At 31.1% G+C, this 16,342-nt stretch overlaps 4 protein-coding genes across 4 annotated transcripts, besides 2 other annotated features; 2 read left to right on the top strand and 2 right to left on the bottom strand.

Annotated features, from left to right (window-relative positions):
• Positions 1 to 5,268: part of a mobile genetic element that runs on past the window's edge.
• TVAGG3_0925650 (uncharacterized protein) lies at positions 2,182 to 3,609 on the top strand (the record flags this gene model as incomplete). The annotated part of the gene is made up of 1 exon (XM_051252401.1): positions 2,182 to 3,609. The coding sequence occupies one exon, from the start codon at positions 2,182 to 2,184 to the stop codon at positions 3,607 to 3,609; it is 1,428 nt and encodes a 475-aa protein (XP_051077975.1).
• Positions 5,269 to 6,683: 1,415 nt separating the features above from the next.
• Positions 6,684 to 7,447, bottom strand: TVAGG3_0925630 (uncharacterized protein; the record flags this gene model as incomplete). Its single annotated transcript, XM_001327078.2, has 1 exon — positions 6,899 to 7,447. The coding sequence occupies one exon, from the start codon at positions 7,445 to 7,447 to the stop codon at positions 6,899 to 6,901; it is 549 nt and encodes a 182-aa protein (XP_001327113.1).
• Positions 7,448 to 9,209: 1,762 nt separating this feature from the next.
• Positions 9,210 to 9,251: a mobile genetic element.
• Positions 9,252 to 14,039: 4,788 nt separating this feature from the next.
• TVAGG3_0925610 (BspA type Leucine rich repeat region (6 copies) family) lies at positions 14,040 to 14,593 on the top strand (the record flags this gene model as incomplete). The annotated part of the gene is made up of 1 exon (XM_001327079.2): positions 14,040 to 14,579. One exon carries the CDS (start codon positions 14,040 to 14,042, stop codon positions 14,577 to 14,579), a length of 540 nt encoding a protein of 179 aa, XP_001327114.1.
• A 51-nt stretch (positions 14,594 to 14,644) lies between these two features.
• Positions 14,645 to 16,288, bottom strand: TVAGG3_0925600 (uncharacterized protein; the record flags this gene model as incomplete). Its single annotated transcript, XM_001327080.1, has 1 exon — positions 14,645 to 16,288. One exon carries the CDS (start codon positions 16,286 to 16,288, stop codon positions 14,645 to 14,647), a length of 1,644 nt encoding a protein of 547 aa, XP_001327115.1.
• Positions 16,289 to 16,342: the final 54 nt, after the last annotated feature.

Raw genomic sequence — 16,342 nt, 5'->3', positions numbered from 1 at the left:
AAGGGGTCACCAGGTCACCAGGTCATTTCACTTCTCTGAAAAAATGTGACAACATGACATTTTGACAACATCATGGGTTATTCGATAATTAATTATTTTTGAAGAACTGAAGGGGTCACCAGGTCACCAGGTCACCAGGTCATTTCACTTCTCTGAAAAAATGTGACAACATGACATTTTGACAACATCATGGGTTATTCGATAATTAATTATTTTTGAAGAACTGAAGGGGTCACCAGGTCACCAGGTCATTTCACTTCTCTGAAAAAATGTGACAACATGACATTTTGACAACATCATGGGTTATTCGATAATTAATTATTTTTGAAGAACTGAAGGGGTCACCAGGTCACCAGGTCACCAGGTCATTTCACTTCTCTGAAAAAATGTGACAACATGACATTTTGACAACATCATGGGTTATTCGATAATTAATTATTTTTGAAGAACTGAAGGGGTCACCAGGTCACCAGGTCACCAGGTCATTTCACTTCTCTGAAAAAATGTGACAACATGACATTTTGACAACATCATGGGTTATTCGATAATTAATTATTTTTGAAGAACTGAAGGGGTCACCAGGTCACCAGGTCACCAGGTCATTTCACTTCTCTGAAAAAATGTGACAACATGACATTTTGACAACATCATGGGTTATTCGATAATTAATTATTTTTGAAGAACTGAAGGGGTCACCAGGTCACCAGGTCACCAGGTCATTTCACTTCTCTGAAAAAATGTGACAACATGACATTTTGACAACATCATGGGTTATTCGATAATTAATTATTTTTGAAGAACTGAAGGGGTCACCAGGTCACCAGGTCACCAGGTCATTTCACTTCTCTGAAAAAATGTGACAACATGACATTTTGACAACATCATGGGTTATTCGATAATTAATTATTTTTGAAGAACTGAAGGGGTCACCAGGTCACCAGGTCACCAGGTCATTTCACTTCTCTGAAAAAATGTGACAACATGACATTTTGACAACATCATGGGTTATTCGATAATTAATTATTTTTGAAGAACTGAAGGGGTCACCAGGTCACCAGGTCATTTCACTTCTCTGAAAAAATGTGACAACATGACATTTTGACAACATCATGGGTTATTCGATAATTAATTATTTTTGAAGAACTGAAGGGGTCACCAGGTCACCAGGTCACCAGGTCATTTCACTTCTCTGAAAAAATGTGACAACATGACATTTTGACAACATCACAGAAAATTTGATGCAGTCCAAAAATAAAGTTAGTTTTAAAATTATTTTTATTTTTTTATTCCTATCTAAATGACAGCAACAAACAACAACATCAACTATATCGTTTCTGATGAAAAAGTTATTGATTCATTAGCTGAGGAATTAGTTGTGGCAGAAACTAAAACCCTCAACGAAAGAATTGGTGAAAACAAGATTGATTTACATAACTACCTCAAACATGATGGAGGAAGAGGAAGGAAAACTGGTACAGCTTTATTAGTAAATAAAATTTCAAATTTAACGATTATAGATGTTGATATCAATAAATCATACAATGATGAACTTAAAGAAACAGTTAGAAAAGACATTTTATCAAAACTTTCGGATAAAGATGTTATCGTTAAAACCGCTTCAGGAGGTCTTCACATTTATTGCAACACTAATTTCTTTATGCAGTTTCGAACAGAATGATTAAATGTTATTCCTGCAATGATTATGATATTGACATAATGACTTCTATGGATGATTCAAAACGTTCTTTAGTGGTTATGGCTGATTCAAGAGTTCGAAAGAATGCAACAGAACCAATCAATACATACTCATTCATTCGTGGAAGTTATGATTCAACATTAACTAGAACAGTGAATGATATATTAAATGATTTGAATATTAAGGTAAGAGTTGAACAGAAGAACGAAGAAATAAAGAGTATAATGAATGAAAACAAAGATGTAAACATTGACGATAAACTAGCTCAGAGCATAGTTGATGGCATCTGTGATTTTGAAGTACATAATGATGGTGGAAACATGAATTTAGAAAAAGAAATAACATTATTCACACTGTTTCAAGCAATTAATTCGTTACCTAATCATTTAATTAATGAAGCATACGATAACGTTTATAACTTCTGCAGTTTAACAGAAAATGCAAAAAGTAATTTTGAAAAAGCACGTAGTAGATATGCACATTTAATGACTTCTCCATTTGTTTTGGTGAAGATTCTAAAACTATATCAAAAGGAATATTATGATGAATATGTTTTGCCTTTATTACGTAAGCCAAAAATAACATTTGATATCAAACTTGATGACTCGTTTTTGATAACAGATATTAGACGCAAGGCTGAAAATCATCAGTATAAAAACAGTTCTGAAGTAATTGAGGATTTATCACGTGTAATCCGTTTTGTAGATTGTGGAAATAAATATTTCATTCAAAAGGATTACAACATACACGACAAAATGAATCAAATATCATTCGTTCTTCAGTCAAACATGAAAGAGTCACTCAAAATGATTAAATTATTTAAAGAAGAAGGTAAAACCATAACAGCATGGGATGTACTATTAAATCAATTGTCTTCATTAACCGTTAAGGGTGTTTGCTTTAAATCTGATTCCCCAGATGTTTTCTCAACGTTTCAAGGTTATAAATACAACATTCTCGAAAAACCAGATTACTCAAAAATTGAGATGTTTATGAATTTCATTAAAGAAGCCATTTGTGATAATAACGATGAAGTGTATAAATACCTTCTCGGTTGGATTGCATCAATGATTCAACATCCTGGAATCAAGAATGAAACAGCAATTATTTTGAAAGGACTTCAGGGAACGGGTAAAAACAGATTTACAGACATTATTTCTGAACTTCTCGCTGGTTATTCATGCAAAAACATTACTGAAATAAGTGAGCTAACGGGTAATTTCAACTCAGTAGTTGAGAATAAAATGTTTCTTGTACTTAATGAACTCAAGAATGTTGGTGAAGACAGACTCGCAAACTTCAACGCTTTGAAATCAATTATTACGGATAATGAGATTAGAATTAATGAAAAGAATCAACCCAGAAGAACTGCTCAGAATGTTGCAAACTTCATTTTCGTAACTAATAACGTTTACCCTGTCAAAATTGAAGTTGGAGACAGAAGATACGTAGTTTTAAGAGTTAATGGTAAATTCAAGGGTCAATTTGATTACTTCAAGAATTTAATGGATTCATGCACAAAGGAATTTTATGATAACCTTTTAACATATTTTATGCAATATGACCTTTCATCATTTAATGTACGAATCATTCCGATGACTGAAGCCAAACAAGATTTAATTGAATTATCAACAAATCCTTTAGATGAATGGATAAATACACATTATGATGAATTATGTGCAGGTATGACGTGTAAAAATGCTCTATTCTGCAAACCATCAGACATGAAAGACAAAAACTTTCAAATGAGCATTAAGGATAAATGTGAAAGGAAACAAAGAAAAATAGATGGTAAACAAACATGGTATTATGTTTTGAAAGAAGAAATGAAAGGATTATATAAACAAATTGAACCAAACGATAATGAGGAATCATTTACTGACGATGAAATACCTGTGAATGAAGCTTTATAAAGTATGATTTGAATTTATTTTTGCATTAATCCTGTGATGTTGTCAAAATGTCATGTTGTCACATTTTTTCAGAGAAGTGAAATGACCTGGTGACCTGGTGACCTGGTGACCCCTTCAGTTCTTCAAAAATAATTAATTATCGAATAACCCATGATGTTGTCAAAATGTCATGTTGTCACATTTTTTCAGAGAAGTGAAATGACCTGGTGACCTGGTGACCCCTTCAGTTCTTCAAAAATAATTAATTATCGAATAACCCATGATGTTGTCAAAATGTCATGTTGTCACATTTTTTCAGAGAAGTGAAATGACCTGGTGACCTGGTGACCTGGTGACCCCTTCAGTTCTTCAAAAATAATTAATTATCGAATAACCCATGATGTTGTCAAAATGTCATGTTGTCACATTTTTTCAGAGAAGTGAAATGACCTGGTGACCTGGTGACCTGGTGACCCTTCAGTTCTTCAAAAATAATTAATTATCGAATAACCCATGATGTTGTCAAAATGTCATGTTGTCACATTTTTTCAGAGAAGTGAAATGACCTGGTGACCTGGTGACCTGGTGACCTTCAGTTCTTCAAAAATAATTAATTATCGAATAACCCATGATGTTGTCAAAGAGGAATAAAAATTAAATTTGGATTGAGTTTAAAAATTCATCTTTATTAAATTCATCTCTTCCAATCAATTTATTTATTCTATTAAATTCTTTTATTTTTGCTTCACTCAGTTTAAGGATTGAACGGTAAGTTTCTAATTTTTCGATTATTTCCTTCTTCTCTTTATCGTTTTCAACCCCACCACATTGTGGCTTCTTTTTATAATAGCATATTTTTGATTTAATTCTGTTTAGTTTCTTTTTATATTCATTGTCTGGACTCTTGGCTGCTTTGTTGTCACTCATTTCTTACGAAATAAAAAAATTAAATATTATTTAAATATAATGGAGTAATAAAATAAATCGGAATTTCTATTAATTTATTGTCAACTTCAACTAATGCATTGCCGTTAATATATCTAACAAATTCAGCTATTGTGTCAAATCTTCGTCTTCTTTTTGTCATTGATTTATCAGTTTTTCCATAATCGAGATGAATCAAAACTTTATCCCCTTGTTTAAAATTCATGAGCCCCGAATTAATTTGTTCACGTTTAACATCATTCAACTTTCCATTTGCTTTCTAATATATTCCCATTCTTTTGAAATATCATTTTTCATTTTCACTGGTTTCATGTTTATAGTTCTATGCCATGTATTATTGTAATAATATACTAACTGTTGTATGATGGAGTCATGATTTCCATCCAGTATATCTGACGTTAACCCTAACGCATCTCTAAGAGTTCTCATTACTGCATCAACTATTTTATTATGAAACGTATATGGAGAGGATGAGAAGTAAAAATTAATTTGTGGGAAATAATGAGTCATAGCTGCCTGAAATCCTTTATCACCATCAACCCCTGATATTATCTACTCTTTCATGATCTAGTAAGTATTGTATAGCTCTTCTTGTTTCCTGTTTGTTTTCCCTTTCACTGGAATGCAATATAAATATCTAGTGTTAATGTTAATGGCAAATAAATAAGTAACGTTTCCTTTTGAATATTCCAGATGATCGATTTCGTATGAATATGGATATGGAGCAAATGAAGGGCGACTAAATTTTTCCTTTAACGGTTGAATTTTCGGGTCAATTGGTTTATTTAATATCTTGAAATCCTTTTTAAAATCTTTTTGCTTCTTTAATGTTTGAAATGGATATAATAAAGTGAATGATGAAGGATTAACTGAAGGAGGAGGTGGTACTGTCGTTGGAGGTTTTGGTGTTGCAAGTGGTTTAATTTTATCTGCTTTGATTTTGGCTTTCATTCCCCCCTTCATTAATTCTGGATGTATTCTATTCATTTGTTTTAAATATGCTGTATATAAAGGTTTGATATACTTTCCCGCTTCGAGTTTATGTTGAAGGATGAATTCCAAAAGTTGATCTTCATTTAAAAGTCGGGCTGAATATGGTTTAACTAATGAATCATAAATTAAAGCTTGTGCATCATTTATGGTCTGAAGGACCTGGGTGTTTTGTTCCTTTAGCTGTTGTTCCTTTGTTTTTTGCGGCTCAGGATTATATAAATTATATAATTCATCAATATCTTCTTCTGTTAATACTTTATTTTTGAAATCTTTCAATTGTTTAAGTTGTGATTTAGTTTTTCCCTTTGAATATTCATTATTTTTAATTTTGTCTTTAATTTTAGAAATTATTTTATCATGATATTTCAAAATTTCATTTTTAATATATGGATAATAATATTCCATATCATCACCCGTTATATTATTATTATGTTTTTGGAGATATGCTTTTAAATCATAATAATTAAGAAAATTTTGATTAAATACTAAATCATCAATTAAATTTTTTAAATCTGTGTTATCCATTTATATAAAAATAAAATCAATGTTTTAAGGGTGCCCACCTCTTTGAATCATAGTATCAAAACCATCATTAACGGTTCCTTTTGTCTCTTCTGTGGCATTTCATTAAGAATAAAATTTTAAATAAATGGCATACAACATCCATTTTCACAACATACAGCCTTAGCGTGTGCTCCTGTTAATGCAGTCTTCCTTTTTAAATAAATGTTTTATGTATTCAGGATTTAATACTCTACGTTTATATGCTCCTAACTTAGTTCTAAAGGTTTTTCTACAAAATTTAGGAATTCCATCCTCTTTAATGTCATCAATGATTTCCATTTCATTATTTTCAATTTCTTCTTCTCGTTTATGAGGTCTTTGATTATGACTCCATTGATTCCATGAAATTAAATATTCTTTATCATTATATTTATACCTCATTAGCTTATTTTGGCTTTCATATTCATTTAATAATTCACAATCTTCATTTTTAAATTGAAGTTTAACCCATTCAGGATTTAAATGATGTTTAATTAATCGCGGAATATCTGACATCATCTATATATAGCTTCTTTTATAAAAGATAAAAAAATAAATTATTTTAAAATTAATGTTAATTTTTTAATGATTTATAAATAAATATATTTTAATGCATCGTCTATATATAGATGTAACAAAAAAAGTCACACAACCCTTCAACATAACTACTTTGAATACCAAACAAACCTAATCAAATAGTATGAGCTAATTAAAGAAGGACTCTAAGGAGATATGTTTCGTTGTGAATTCTTTTAATAGAATACAGTATTTAAGAATATCAACTAAAATTTAGTCAAAATAATAAAACAAACAAAATCAAGTGTATGAGTTAATTAAAGAAGGATTCTAAGGAAATAGGGTTTGTTGTAAACTCTTTTAATAAAATGCCGTATTCATTTTGGAGATTTTCGTTTTCCGTTGGAACAAAATCACCTGATAACGCGTCAGAAATAGTTTCTAAAATGTTGACTATTTCAGGAGAATTTCCATAATGAATAGTAAATGATGAATTGCTGTGGTGAAGTAGCGGTGATTTATATGAATTGGAATTAGAACTTGTTGCACTGTTATTTGCACTGCTGAATTTGTGGCTGTCAGGCTGTTGATAGGAAACTAATGACTTCGAGAGTTGTTTACTTTCGAAAACATTGATTTGAAGCTCAATTTCTTTCTTCTGACGAAGTAATTGAACAAGCTGGCGCTTGATTACTTGATGACTTCCTTTATTATTCTTGAGTTTTAGTTCAGATTTCAAATTTTCGATTTTTTGGTTGATATCTTTGAGGTCTTTAACAAGAATTTCGTTATTAAAGCTCGCATCGTCGAAAGGTTTGCTATTCAAGCTATCCATGCTTTGTTCTGAAAATAATTTACTCATTTTTGATTTTTTTAAAAAAGGTGACAGTTCTATTCTTGGAAAAAATTTCCTGCTCATCTTCATATATCATAAGCAACCTAAAAATTCGAGATAAGACGATGTATTTTTTATTTTCAGCTATCATACATAGTTTTTCGATTTTATATAACATAAATCTTGATCTAAATTTAAAATCATTCATAGTCAAAATATGTAATTAAACATAGAGACTTACTTAATTTGTAATCTTGAATGATATCCGAAGTATCATATTATATTATCAATAATGAGATTTGTGTTGGAAACGGGAAAGATCCGGCAATTGATCCTAACTTCAGTGGTAATCTCATTATTGACAGGCACGATGATCAACCTGTTGTTCGTATATCTTCGTATGCATTCTATCGGTGCAACATCACCAATATCACTCTTCCAGACACCATCATTTCTATTGGTGACTATTCATTTTCATCCTCAAAGATCGAATCAATTACCCTAGGATCAGAACTTATTAGTTTAGGCAAATGCGCTTATATTCAAATATAAAATTTGCAAATTTGTCCAATACAAAACTAACGAATTCTATTGGTGATTCTGTTTTCATTTCATCTTTATTAGAAGAAGTATTACTTCCCGATTCCTTAGAGGTCTTTGGTTATGAATTTTTATCATTCACCCCTTTAAGAAAAATCATTATTCCAAGATCTTTGAAGGAATTTAAACCCTATTGTTTCATAGGTCTGAAAAATTTAACTGTTATTGAGAGTAATTCCCCAAACTTCGTAGTTTATGATGGTGTTTTGTATAGCAGTGATTTTCAAAAAGTTTACAGAGTTCCATCGAATTTCACTGGTCAGCTTTCTCCAACAACCAAGCAAGGTGAGTATTACAGCTCTGCTTTTTCAGGATGTTTGTTTTCATATTATAAAGTCGAAGCTCGTTTAGAAACGCTCGGGAATTCAATGTTTTGATATTGCCTAAATTTGAAGGAAATTGACTTATCAAATACAATTGTGACAAATCTTCCACCTGAAATATTCAATGAATGCAATATTGATAAATTGACTTTGCCGGATACATTACAATCTATTTCGAATTCTCTCTGTGCCCATGGCTCAATTAAAAAATTAATTATCCCTGCCTCTGTTAGATCTGTTGGAAATTCTATTTTCATATCGGCTCGTATTGATTATATCGAATATTGTGGTGATCATGAACTTGATTGTCAAGCTGTTGGGATGCCTACTCTGTTTGTTTCAAGTCTATATAATTATGGCACATTTCTCGGCTTTAATGCATTCTCTAGAACATTGAGTGGATGCCTTCCAGCTCGAACACCAATCATGACACCATCACGAACACCAATTTGCTTTGAAAGTTTTTCATGTTTCAAAATTCAAAACTTTCTTTCATATTCAATTTACTTTTTCTTTCTAATAATATAATAACATATTTCCTTTGTACATCGAATATTTCTGTGCAATATAATTGCACCATTTCCTTAAACATTACATATCATTTGAGATTGAATTCATATAGCTATATTTATGATGCGTGGCCACTTGATTTTTTTTTCAAAATAAATTTATGAATTTCTAAAATTGGCTTCCTAAAATTTAAAAATTTTCCGGAACTTCATCTCAGAATAATTTTAATTCTTCGGTTTCGTTGGTTTAAGGTTTTAATTTCTGTGTCTCTGCACACCCGTATTCCTAAATTTGACACTGTGTTTGAATTGCGAGTCCACTCAGCAAATTTTTTTATCCCTAAACCTGTCTCTCACCAAAGGTACATTCACTAGGCGATAACAGTAAAATGGGATGAAGCTTATTCGGATTGTATTTCATAAATATTATCCTAGATTCGCCCGATTTTATAACTTGGGCCAACCCTACACTCATAAGATTGCCTATTTAGCAGGCTGAAATTCTATATTATCTTTTATTTTTAAAAAGTCTCTTTTTTAACTCAGTTTTTTTTACAAATCCTATGAAAAAATTGGATGTATTATTGTCGTCTGGACAAGATAAAGTATAGGGGAAACATTATGGAAGAAATGGGAAATATTTGATATAATTAATTATATCAAACTCAAATTTCTAACGTATTCTCAAACACTTAAGATGTAAAAAAAATTATGAAGATTTAGAAATGTTTACTAAAGTTTGTAAAAAAAGAGAAACTTCATTAACTTCCGAAATACTTTTATTGATAATTGCAAAATCTGCTTGGCAATTACCAGTTGAAAAATGAATCAATTTGTTAGTAAATAGTTCTCTTGGATTAGTAGGTTTTACATTTTGAAAAAATGTATTTGAATTCAAATTGTCAATGTAACATCTATCAACTGTTAAATGATCGCCAACATTATATATCAAAAATGCACCTTTTTGAGCAATGTTGTTAATAAAAGAACAACTTTTTACAGTAAAAGAAAAATATGAATGGGTGATAACTCCAAGTATTGATTGTGTATTAGTATTATTTATGATATTACATGAATCAATCGAAGCGTTATAGAAAATATGTATCACTCCACCAAACATATTTGTTGCTAAATTATTAACAACAGTTGAATAATTAAATGTTGTTGTGTATTTAAGTGATTCACATATAAAATCTCCAGCGCCGTATTCAGCTTTATTTGATGAGAAATTTGTTGATGAAACTACGACAGTACCATTCTCTGTTTGACAAACAGATTCTCCATCAACATTTCCTAAATCGAAAAGGGAACTTTCAATAATAAAGTTTAAGTTATCTGCGCCAACTTTTGTATATGAAAATTGACCACCTTCTCTGCCTTTGCATTTCGTACAACAGAATTTTCGCTGAATAATTGAACTATTACTGCCAATTTTGTAGTAAATGCAACTTCCTTCTGATCTTGAAGTGCAATTACTAAAAGAACACCGATTATGTAGGAACAATGAGTTGGTGATAGGACTAAAGCTGATAACTCGGTTATTGTCATCAAAAAAAACGCACTCATCTAAGTAGTATTGACCTTTTCCTGGTGAAAGATTACAGTTTATACAGTTTTTAGTTTCATTGCCTGTAAATCGAGTATTGAAGTAGGTATTCCAAATATTGTCATCCTGAGCGAGTGACTTTTTTGGAATCCATTTACATTGTCAAAAAAAAACGTAAACTGCGAGACAAAAGGCGTAAGTATTCAATTTTGAATAGTTTACATCATTTTTTTAATGCCTTATTGGCAACAATATGCTCGGCTTTGCAATTCTTGCCGCCCATATAGTTCCGCAAGTATAGTAAACCTCTGCATGATCCATGTTTAAATTTCATGCAATTAAGATAAAATCTAATTTCAAATTTACACTCCATCGGCTATTATCCATGTTACACGAGCTTTGTTACCATCAAATTAAAAGAAATATCATAAACTGAAATAATTTTTAGCGAAAATTCATTTAATAACTTTTAAATTTTCAGAAATACTCAAAATATCCACACAAGCAAATTGTAACTATAAAATTACAGACTCACCATACTATAAAGTGCTGGTCTTTCAACGAAATATACTTGATACTTTTCATAAAAAAATCTTCCTTTCGGGTTACTCGTTTCTATCTAATACCTCAAATGGCTACATAAATTATGAGCCATTACCAGTACAAAGATGCGATCACTAACGTAGTTAAATTTTCAGAATGAATTTGAAATTCATTATTGTTGATTCTATTTTGTTTTGTAACTATGGGGATACTGTGATACTATTTCCATAGGTAAAGCGTCTGTTTACTTGATTATCAAATATCAGATAATCTAATCCTGAACAGAGGATTTAAATTTTCTGATAATATCTATCTACTTACTAATCTTATGTTATATATTAAATAAAATTGAATTTTTATACCTGGGACAAAAGGCGTAAGTACCATGTGATATGAAATTGTGAGAATCTCATAGAATATTTTGAATACTTCTTCTCAATTTAAAAGTGAACTTACGCCTTTTGTCTCGCAGTTTAAATTTTCATTGAATAATAAAATAGGTTTGATACTTTTTACGGGCTTATAAAATAAGCCCGAAAAAAGTATCAGAACCTATTAAAATATGTATTCATACTTTTTATCGGCTTGCAGCTTCTCAGAAAAAGTGTGAAACATATTTTGAATTATCTTTTTTAAAAAAATTAGCAAAGTTTATTTTACAAAAGAGGACCAGGAGTTTGGTCTCTTACAAACATTTATCATACACTATTTTTTGTCTGTTTGTAGATATATATTTACTGCATTCCTAAGTCGATAGGAAAAACAGACTTTTTTTTCGTACCCCCTCTCAATTTTTTTCCAGTTTTCGTACTTTTTTACAGAGCATAGTATTTGATGTCCAATGTTTGCCTATGATCAGAACTTGTCTTTCTCCTGTTCATATTTCATTCTCTGGTCTAGACATATATCACATCAAATATCATATTTGATTATTTACAACTTTGGCTGTTTGTTCGGCAAACTTATTTCAACGAATTATGATTTGCAATCAGATGTAACATAATGATATCAGATTGATTTTGACTTTTGATAATTTGAAAAGTTATTTTCTTCGCTATTTGATTGGCGCTTTGCGCCAATCAAATAGCTCATATTAATAATATGATATTATTTTAAATATGATGAAAATTTTTGAGTGAAAACTTTAGATCAAAAATCATATTTGATCAAATAACGTTTTTACCCCAAATTTTCGGGTTCAAAAATTGCTGACGGGTTCAGATGCCGATCTAATGATAAATTTTAAAATGCACACCGAAACAATAAAATTCCTTTGAGCCACTTTATTTTTGACACTATGGCAAAAATATTTTGAAGTAAAAAACGTCCAATTCTCACAAATGAGTATGATCGAATTTACAAATCCCCTCAAAACCCATTTTGAACCCGTCAGATAATTTGAGCCCTCCCAATTCGGAAACGTTATAATTTGGGCCTCAGGTGGCATCGCTTGCCCTTCCGGCCAAATATATATATAATAATACCCATCAATTCAAAATTTTTTGGGTCCCTTTTCCAATGAAATCATAATGCCCAAAACAATTTGAAGTGATTGGTATTCCAATATACTCCAAACAATTTTTCTGAGCAAAGCTCAGAAAAAGTTTGGAGTATATTTCTAATATATATAAATTGATATGATATGACGATCTCATATGAGTTTTTCGAAAATTTTATCGTCATTTGTTCGAAAAAGAATATGTGATGTATTATAATAACCAGACAATACGTTTTCTGTGAGTTTTGATGATAATTAAAAATAACGTTACTGAAAATAAGAGGACGAAATTTAGGGGAGTTTACGTGTCATTGTCAGTCTCTTTTTAAAGCCTAACTCAAGAAATATTAGCAATATAATCGTGCTATTTTAATATGGAATAAGTGCATATTAAAATAGATATAAAATTCCGTGTCATGAAAAAAAAGTGACTTTAATCAATTTCTCTTGCAGGTCTGAGAAGAATTCTCTCAAGCAACCGGAGTAAGAATTGAAATTGAAAACTCCTTTTTCTGAGCAATAATATTCTTTTGCACCATAAAAAATAAGAAGTTCAGCTGTTTCTATTTTGACATACTGCAAAACAAAGGGCGGTTTGTCCAAATTTATCCTTTTGATTGATATTTGCACTTGTGAAATAAGAAGTTCGGTTATTTCTATACTATTACTATATGCTGCATTATGAAGAACGGTTTTTCCTTTTTTATCTTTTTCATTAACATTTGATCCATGTAAAATAAGAAGTTAGGCAGTTTATTCCCGATTTTTGTTTGTTGCAAAATGAAGAGTGTTTTGCCCAGATATATCTTTTTCATTAACATTTACATCATTTGAAAGGAAATATTCGCAATGGGAAACAAGCAATTCTGCAATGGTTTTACAATTATTGGATGCTGTATAATGAAGCAGAGCCAATTTTTTTGCATTGATATTATTGACACTTGAAATAAGGAATTTAGCAGTGTCCTTCCTAAGTGAAATAATAATCTCCAAAAAATCTTTATGATCATATTCTACAAATTTTCACACACTCAGAATTGTCCATTTGATACCAAACTTCCATTGTATAAATTATATCGAGCAAATATGCTATCAAAATATATTTATACTAAACAATGCTAGATTATAATATACACAATAGAGAATATCAGCATATAAATCGCTGACGAAAAGAATGATTCTATAAAAATTTTTACGATTGGGCAAAATCCTTTTTAGACACCCTATATTATCAATAATGAGATTTGTGTTGGAAACGGGAAAGATCCAGCTATAGATCCGTATTTTTCCCAAGTGAGCGGGGTATCTCTAATCCCAGCCCTATCGTCCTCCCAGTGTCAGTTTTTAATATAAAATCCAAAATTTTTTTAAAAATAAAAATTTCGAGAAATTTTTCTAGCTTTTTTTCTTTGATTTCAATAATTCAAAATAAATTTTGGAGTAAAAAGACACTATTTAATGAAATTCATATGAGTGAATGTGGATAAATACTCTCAAAACATACAATTTATATATTTTTTCTTTATATTATCAACTAATTAGTGATAATTTTTTTTGAATCAGATTTTTTTTCATTAAAAATATAATATATAACGCAATAATGATGGACACATACGCATCTACACATCACCTTGTATCTATAAATCCAGCAATTGATCCTAACTTCAGTGGTAATCTCATTATTGACAAGCATGATGATCAACCTATTGTTCGTATATCTTTGTATGCATTCTATCGGTGCAACATCACCAATATCACTCTTCCAGATTCCATCATTTTTATTGGTGACTATTCATTTTCATCCTCAAAGATCGAATCAATCACCCTTGGGTCACAATTATTTCAAATTGGTAATGCTGCATATTCAGGCTCTCAAATTAAATTTGCAAATTTTTCGATAGCAAAATTAACACGTTCTCTTGGAAAATCTATTTTTTATGGAACAATGATAGAAGAAGTTTTGTTCCCTGACTCCATGGAAGTTTTCGCTTTCACTTCTATATTATACCGATTTTTTGGAGAATTTGGGTTTATATGTGATATAGATTTTGAATATAAGTTAAATAGATATGATAGAACTTTAACTATGGCAATAAGTACATCTTTAATATATTTCTATGCTTCATCATTTAAATCTTAATCATAAAGTATCAGTTAAAAAAAAAAAAAATAACGAATGAATGAGATAAATAAAAACAAAAGGATTTAGAACATATCAGAATCTTTATCTGGCTCAGAACTATCATAGCCTTTCTTGCCTTTCGGCTCTTCTGATTCTATTGAAGATTCATTCATTATTATCTGTTGAATATTCTGAACTTTTTCTTCAGAAACGACTGGTTTTTGAGGAACAGGAGCTCCGGCTCTCTTCAGCCTATCTCTGTAAGCTGCTTCTTGCATCTCTTTGTTTGCTAATATCTTCTGTAATTTCACGCATTCTGCATACAAGTTCCTGTATTTGTCTTTCTTCGACAAAGCGTCGTTCTTTATTGTTGCATGTTTCGAGTTCAAGTCTCCTAAAACAAACTTCTGAGATAAGTCGAAAACAGCTCTGAGTTCGCTTGGATCATCAATGTGTGCTTTAGCTAATTGGTTCAATTGATCATGCATCTTTGTACGTCTTGCTTGTATAAGTCTGTATTCTTCAGCCATCTTTTGTTTCTCGTCATTCAATCTTCTGAATTCTTCGACAATTGTTGCATATTGTTCTCTCAACCTTTGATCGACTTCTTCGAGTTGTATTCTTTCTTGGTCGTAGCCTGCTCTGTCTTCTGATAATTGCGCTTTCTTCGCCATCATGTCTGCATGCAATTTGGAGGCTTCGTCGCTTCCTTCTTTGAATAATTTGTCTTTTTCGTCCAAAAGTGCGTCTCTTTCCTTCTTGAGGCGCTCAATCTCCTCTTGAAGGCCAGGAATCTTGCCAATCATCTGTTCTAATTGTGCTATTCTATCTTTGAGAGCTTGAATGTCGTCATCGTTGTCAACAACGTGATCCAGCATTTTATCTTTAAGAGAAAGGAATGCATTACGAAGAGCTTCTTGTCTGGCATCCAAATGTTTGTATTGTTCCTTCAAAATGGCTACATGTGCATTCCTGTCGTTTAATATATCTTGTAATTCTTTTAGAGTGTCCTGATCGAGATTTGGGTCGTATAATTGTGAGAATAACTCTAAGGCGGTTCTATCATCTGGTTTAAGTAAATAGTAGCAGCATCTATAGCAATCTCTACGATATGGATCTTTTTCGTTTGCAATTAACTGCTGAAGAAGCTTGCGACATTTGGCAAATGTGGCTTGTCTCTTTGTTTTTGTAGATTTTGGTATTGGTCCTTTATGTTTGAATGGTTCATTTTCTTTATAACGAAGATTTTCTAAAATTGCTTTTAATTTATTTCTTTTTTCGATTAAATGTTGTGTTTCTTCTTGGGTATCGATGATTTGTTGTTGCAATTCTCCAATTTTTTGCTTGAGTGAAACAATTCTTTTATTTCCTCCAATATAAGCATTATATGATCCAGCAATAGGATTTGGGTCCTTCCTTTCGACACCTTCTGGTGCTTTTGAAGCAATAAATTCCATGGCTTCTTTTCCTGCGTAATTAAATCCATAATTTGAGTGGAGTGGAAGTGGATCATTGATATAATCGAGAACAACATTCTTTGCTCTTTCTTCTGATTTCTTTGTTTTTGCTGAAGCTTCTTTAAGATTTTGTTTTAATAAAGTAATTCGTTGTGTTCTTTTTGTAAGTTCATCATCTAGTTCTAAAACAAGAACTTCAAGTTCTTCGCGAGGTAATTCTCTAATATCCCGCCCGTTCGGTGCAAGTCGCTGTATGGAACGGGGTTTCATAATTTTTTTATTTTCGTTGAAATTTTTATACATGCAAATTCAGCATTATATTTC

This window comes from Trichomonas vaginalis, chromosome I, assembly GCF_026262505.1.
Source record: "Trichomonas vaginalis G3 chromosome I, whole genome shotgun sequence".
Lineage (NCBI taxonomy): Eukaryota > Parabasalia > Trichomonadida > Trichomonadidae > Trichomonas > Trichomonas vaginalis.
The sequence above is the reverse complement of the archived record's forward strand: the minus strand, read 5'-3'. Positions and strand labels throughout refer to the sequence as shown.